The 7201-nt window shown below is 34.8% G+C and overlaps 1 protein-coding gene across 1 annotated transcript; it reads right to left on the bottom strand.

Annotated features, from left to right (window-relative positions):
• Nucleotides 1-877: 877 nt before the first annotated feature.
• LOC137732520 (auxin-responsive protein IAA13-like) lies at nt 878-3706 on the bottom strand. Its single transcript, XM_068471841.1, has 5 exons — nt 3178-3706; nt 2164-2462; nt 1759-1876; nt 1521-1582; nt 878-1398 (listed from the first exon to the last, which is right to left on the bottom strand). The coding sequence occupies exons 1-5, from the start codon at nt 3594-3596 to the stop codon at nt 1349-1351; spliced, it is 948 nt and encodes a 315-aa protein (XP_068327942.1). The 5' UTR covers nt 3597-3706; the 3' UTR covers nt 878-1348.
• Nucleotides 3707-7201: the final 3495 nt, after the last annotated feature.

Genomic DNA, 7201 nt, shown 5'->3' with positions numbered 1-7201 from the left:
TAAATCCGAATTCGTTTAATCATCTAACCGTTATCCAATATATAGAAGTCATGTTTTTAGTTAAACAATAAAATTTTGACAATGCTCATCGATCAGTTAAACGATTTCTAATTAGAATGATCTTTCTTCTTTCTATAGTTAATCTTTAAAGAGTGAACTGGAAAGTAGAGTTCCTTATCATTATGTAAAACTGTAGGATGAGAAGCAGAGACAAAACCAAACTTTTTGATAATGTGCGGTTTCAGATTTCTTCAGTTGGGTAATTTATTGTAACTTTGGATTTTCAACATATTTAGGAGTGCAGCTTTATGCTACGAATGTTTTTAACTGTTAAATTTAATTTCAACACATAAAATATTCTAGTTTCATTCTCAATTCTTCCTTTTCCGTGCAATTATTAGATATTTGGTTTTTACTTTATGTATTTTTGTTCATCGTTTTCATTTTCTTTTGGAAGTGAATTGAATTGAATTGTGTCCCAAGCAACAGATTGACCGAGTCAGGAAGTGCCCTCCAGACGTTTGAAAAAGACTTGTGGAAAGGGCACTTGTCCCTCCAAACACAGGTCTAAAGACCAAATCAGAGAGTTTGTACAATTACTACAGCCTACTACAAAGGCTAGACCAGTTAGGATTATGACAGTACTGACCCCATAAAAAATACATAAATTAATTATGACAGTCAGAAGATTGGGGTCCCCGCTTTTGTCGCCAGTAGTAAAAGTTTGCAGTTGTAGAGCAGGTAATTGAGTTTTTTATGATGATTCAAAATTCAAGTTGTTGTCGACTAAAAATATTCCTCTCATTTCATTGGTAAACGAGAAGTTTTAGGTTCTATTCTCGTCAAAAACGAATTAGAATCACATTAGTGTAAATAATATCGTTGGTTAAAAAAAAAAAAAAAAAATTCAAGTTGAAGCTTGGGGTAAAAGTACAGTAAATAGAAAGAAAGTAAAAAATTGTTGAAGTAAGCAAAACAACCAAAATAAATAATTAATAAAAAATAAAACCACACAAGCTTCTTTTGCAGCAAAACTCAACACCCTCTTAGATATGAAGTGAAGTGCTCCCATATTTACAGTATGAGAAAGCAGCAGCAGCACGTAGCCGAGTATGCAGGCCTGTATGCTAGCGTTATGTAAGAGCCTGTAAAAACCTAGAAAAACCCTACCCAAGAAAGAAAAATAAAAAACCAGCAAGAACCAGAGAATGGTTTTAGCAAGCAAATCCCAGTGGAAGCCGATCTTCGCACTTTTTGACTCGTCGAATTTCTACTTCCTTCTGTTGTCAAACTGTAGGTTCATTCATCTTACCAGACGTAAAAATAAAGGGGAGGCAGCACTTGTATTCTAGATGGGCTTGTTTCTTTGTCTCTCGCTCCTCTCTTGAAATCCTGGAGCTGCGAATGAATGATTAATCGGTATCAGATAGAGGCTCTCATAATCTCACAGGAGTACCAGAACCGGCAAAAATGAAACTCGGAGATCAAAATGTATCCGTAATGGCTTCAAATTTACATACCAAGACCATTAGCCTCAGATGTCCTCATGATACGAAGCCTTTTCACTGAGCTGAGGAACATTCTGAAATACCATAAAAATCGCAAACATACTTATTAATAAGAACTCAGGCAATATCAATTATATAAGTGACTAACTACATCGTTTCCCAGGCAATCATAATCCCTATATTTTATGTTGTTAGTTTACCATACTTTTCTTTTTAACAATACTAATACTTTGTGGTAGTAGCGGCATACCCCCAAGGAACATCTCCAACAAGCATCCAATCTCCCTCTTTATCTTCATATGTGAGCACAAATTCGGAGGATCCATCCAGAAGCTTTGAGGGATTCTTCGCTTGTTCCATGTCTCCACCTGGCATGACCACAAAATGGATGTCATACACAATATCATATGCTATTCAAAGGTGGACCAGAACGACGAGCATTCATCTTTTTGTTTCATAACATAACCACAGGGAACATATTCGCCAAGTCAAACTGGCCATGGTTAGGTACCGCTTAAGGATTCATGACGCATCATCTTTATTTTATATTTGACTAAACATGCTAATTAGAACTCATAAGCATACAAAGTAATTGATTGAGCAACACATAAGGTCCTCTATCCAATTTTTCCAAAGGCAAAGGAACAGAACTAACCAATAATTGTAGTGGGACTGATAAACATTTCCTCGAGTGTTTGAGCCAAAGTCTCGTAGCAAGAGTGAGCATTCAAATCCACTTTCCTCCCAATAGGAATTCCATCCATGTTCACCTTAACAAATCCGAGATGCCCCTTCTCTTTCGCAGTTGTGTTACTACCGATGTTGATCTTCTTCTTCGAAGTGTCCTTAGATTTGTCCCCGACTGCCTTGTCATCTTCAGCCCTTGCAGTCTTTGCTTGGCTAACCAAGCTGTTCATCCTTGCAGCACTTATAGGTGGCCATCCCACAACCTGACTGCTTTCACAGTACAATATACAAAAATCAATGATCCGAAAACATCATTAGGGTAATTGCAAAAACAGAGAAACAGAGTATTCATGTTGTTATTTCTCATCGTTACAATACATTCAAGTACAAATATTCAACACAGTATAGTATTACAATCTACGATAGTGGCGATTATGCCTATGCACCCTGGTGCGGTTCAATCCCCACCTATCCCTCTCTCACCTAACATTTAACATTTAACCTTTAACCGCTATCGCTTGTTAAAAAAAAAACACATAACAATTTTCACAAAAAAAAAAAAAAAAAAAAAGTATACAGTAAATTACGTAAATATTTAGGATTTGATAAAGAGTGAATACTCATTAGTAGATTAAAAACTGTATGAAATATGAGTAATATGCATAACTTAAACAGGAAAAATTTAGTATCGAAACAAAATATCAGACTGATAATAATAAATCATTAGCCAAGAAAAAAAGTAAAATAAAAAGAAACAGAAATTACATGAACAATTATTTAATCTTTTGTGAAGGGGGCATAACATAAACCACTACTTGAGTTTTTCTAAATTTTTCTGTTTTCCTGGACTAAACACAAATCAAGCACGAAATAGACTCAAGAATTCAATTTCTCATTTCCCTCAGTTTTCTCAGCAACCAAACACAAGGTAGAATAAAAATGCATGCTGAGGACAGCTTACTTTGTATGAATATTCTCTTACCTTACAGCGGTGGGAGAGCCGCCCTCTTGGGGAACAGAGTCAGCAGCTCTCTTAGTCCCAGAAACAGCAACAGCAGCAGAAGCATTGGGTCTGTGAGAGAACCTAGAAGCAGCTGAAGAGCCTCCGTGAGAGACCATCATAGAAGGGAAGTCCTTGGCAGTCAAGATTCTACCACGTTCACCCCATGCACACGGCTTCCCGAGCTTCCCTCCACCACCACCACCACCAGCAGCGCCACCGCCACCAAGGCTGAGGCCCAGCTCAAGCTCTGCCTCAGCCGGGTAAGAGGTTGCCTCAGAGGACATCCCCACATAGTCTTGCTCCACCGCCACCACCTCCGCCTTTGACATTGTCGACTCGTTTGATGAGACCCCAGAAGACCCACCTCCACCACCAAGCAACCCAAGTGTGCCTTCCATGAAACTGATCAAGAGAGAGAGGAGGGTTGAAGAAAGTGTGGGTTTTAGAGAGAGAGAGAGAGAGAGACGGAAGGGGTTTGAGAGAGAGAGGGGGAGGAGGGAGGGAAGGAGGGAGGTGTTAGGTTGAAGAGGTGGTGGAGAGAGTGATGATGATGGGGCCCATATGTCTGCTAGTGCGCCAAGCACTCTCACCACCCACCCTCCGTTTTTCTTAGACATGATTCATATCTTTCAAGAATCTGTTTCTCTCTGTTGGGTCTTCGGTGTTGTACCAAAAGAAACAAAATTGATTTGTTTTCTGGGTTTTGCAGGTTGTGTTAGGCCAATTCATGATGACATTTTTTTTTTCTTCTCATTTGTGTTTGAAATTTTTTCATAGCACAAAACTGACTTGTCGGACATTTATAATAAATTAATGAAAACAAATTTTTTTTTATAGGTTAGTATTACATACGGTACATCCAGAGTTTGATTCTTAATGTTTCATTAGGGCACAATGGTGGTCAGGAGAGGTTGAAATGTCTCTGTGAGTCTTCTCGATCCTTGAAATGATGGACCATAGAGGCTAAGTCACTAGCTGATTTCTTTTTAAGGAGGAAAAAAAAAACAAATATATATACTATAATTTAATTAGAATAATAACATTATGTAGCAGTTTTTCAAATGCATCAAAAAATTACTCTATCCCCTCAAATTTGAATATACTTGTGTATAAACTAAGTAGTTTGGATAATTAATTGCTAACCAAATTTCACACGCTTTAGGTTTGAGATGATTTTTCACGAAAGTTCAATTTTTTTTATATTACACAATAAGATATTGACATTTGTATTGATTTATGTCTTCAGTCTAATAGACTATTTGAGCCTATTACAGTGATATCATGGTGAGCATGAAACGCATACCACGTTAACAAAAATTAATTTAATTGAGGATTAGATGTTCAAATAGATAGAAGAATTTGGCTACAATACTTATATGTATTTAGTACAATCATCATTTTAATGGTCAGAATGTGATTGTATTAAATACATATATCAAGTGAATTATATAAAACCATCAGATGATGATTGTATTAAATTCACATGTAAGTATTGTAGTCAGTTCATAGATAAAATGTATAAATTAATCCAATTTTAATACTTTGTAATGCAATATAATAAACTAAAACTTCGTAATCCATTTTAAGAATAATCGGAAGATAAAACATTGATTTGTCATAAAATTGATTTTTTTTTTAATTTGCTCTTAATTTTTTCAATAAAGTAGGGTTGAGATAGAGAATCATATTATAAAATTTCATGTAGGGTTCCTTGTGTTTCTCTAATTACAAAGATTATCTTTTGCTTTCATGCTCATTTGTGTGACATGATAAAGTTTAGAAGAAGAAAAAAATTGATTAATGAAGATAATTAAAATAAGTGTGGTGGTATGGTATGATGAAAAGGTTGGATATGACACATGTTCCTAGCAAGTATGATGGTATTTTCAACTTTTTGGTCTTGGTATGATGGTTAATGATAATATTAAACTTTGGCTTGTCGGACCTTTTACCTTGGACAATGAGGAAAATTGGGATTTTAGTTGTGTATATACAGCAAAATCATGCAGGTAATAGTGCTAGTTATTGGGATGTCACATTTTTATTAGCAACATAGGCCTCTAAAGTGGGAACCATTTTTCTTTTTAAAAAAAGAAAAATTTCAATCAAATATTAGTTTTCGTTTTGACCAACTAGAAGTTATTTTCAAAATAGTTTTACAACTAAAAAAATTATGAATTCACGACAAAGTTACGTCAATACTGAAAATCATATTCATCGTAGAAGATATTATATTTATATTCATGTGAGTCGAATATAATACTTCTTATAAGTAACTAAAGACAATTATCACCAGGCCATTTGGTAATTAAGTAAATGCTTTCTAACTAGCTCTTTATGAAGTAATCTTTCTCCTCTAGTGTTATAAAGGTCTCAAGTTCAATTTCCATTTTTCAGCTAATAGACAAGGATAATTTTTCTCTTTTCTTTTCTCAGCTCATTGTGGGTGTCTAAGGTTTTTGTTATTTTTTCTTCTTTTGTCAACCGATATTGGAGAAGAGAGATTCAAACACAAAATCTTAAATGTAGAGATAAACACTTTTAACTACTTAGAACCATTCGTTTTGTCCATCGTTGTTAACGTGACATTTCCTTGTAGGTGTCTCTTATCGCTAAAGAGGAAACCCTTACAAATGCAGTGAGAGTGATTGTTTGGAAAATGGGCAAACATTCAAATATGTGGATACCAAATACCACTACACCCCAATACCACCTATAATACCATTAAGAAATGCTAAGGAGATTATCTCAAAATAAGATCTTCATGAACTCTCTGTCATCCTATGTTTTTAGGATAATATTTTATAATATTAGTACGAAAATTGTATTAAAAATATGAGGTGATGAAAAATTCATAAAAATTCTCTTTTTCAAAGGAGAGTCTTTAACATTTATCAATACTAAAAGCAGTTTGATTAGATTGAATGACTGCATAAAGTATAATCCATTAATGCTAGACCTAAATGACAATTATACTAGTCAACAATGGAGGACCATCACTAATTCACTATTAATTTGATCTTAGGTGTCTCTTAGTTTTGCTTTAATTAATAGGATTAATTAAAGCACTAGGGTTAAAGTCTGAAGGTTGAGTCTTTTTACAAGGAAAACCATTATTCTGTTCTTATTTATCTGTGCACCCTTTATATTTCTCCCTGGGTGCTGTCAACTATTGGGAAGACAAAGGGCACAAAACCTTGTTTTGGAAAGTTGGAACCCAAAGAGTGATGCACTGACGGTGGATGGTGGGCCTTCCGGTAAAGCTGAGACAATAACAAATTCATTATCAATAAAACCAACTTATTTAGTCATTTATCATTTAAAATTATGAAATTAGGGACCACTTCTCAAGAATTTGTTGGGGGTAGAGATAGTCTAATCAATTGATTTGTTTATGAAAGAAAGGTACAAAAAAAAAAAAAAATGTCAATGTTGAATAAGTTTATTTATATATGTGTAATCGGTGTTGTAAACGAGAATTGTCATTAACATTTTAAAAATTTTATTTTGTATTTTAAATTTTAAAAAGGAAAACACATTTATAAAAAGTGTAAGATAAAAAATTTTATAATGCTATAACAGTTATTTTGGACAAAATACCCAAAAAAATCTAATCCGACAAAAAAAAAAAATGGAACCTAATAATCTCGAACCCTTCAGCATTCGAAACTTTCGATTTTTATGAAGGGTTTGTTCGGTAAAATCGAGTCAAACCACCAATGGTTTTTATTTATTTATTAAATAAATTAATATTACCCGTTCGATTTCATAGAGATTGAATCTCAGCCCTCCATTTAAAATCAACTCTATCTTAGGTCTCCACTTAGTTTCATACCATCACTTCCATTTATGTCAACTCCGACGCACCCTCTCCCTATCTCAACTCAGTTTGCAACTTCTCCGCCCACACCACGTCACACCACATCACTCTAACGCCATACAAGCTTCTCCCTGCAACTTGTATTGTTGTTCCGTTACACCACGTCACACCATCAAACGGCCC

Source organism: Pyrus communis, chromosome 4 (assembly GCF_963583255.1).
Source record: "Pyrus communis chromosome 4, drPyrComm1.1, whole genome shotgun sequence".
In the NCBI taxonomy this organism is placed as follows: Eukaryota; Viridiplantae; Streptophyta; class Magnoliopsida; order Rosales; family Rosaceae; genus Pyrus; species Pyrus communis.
This window is presented reverse-complemented; position numbering and strand designations above follow the sequence as displayed.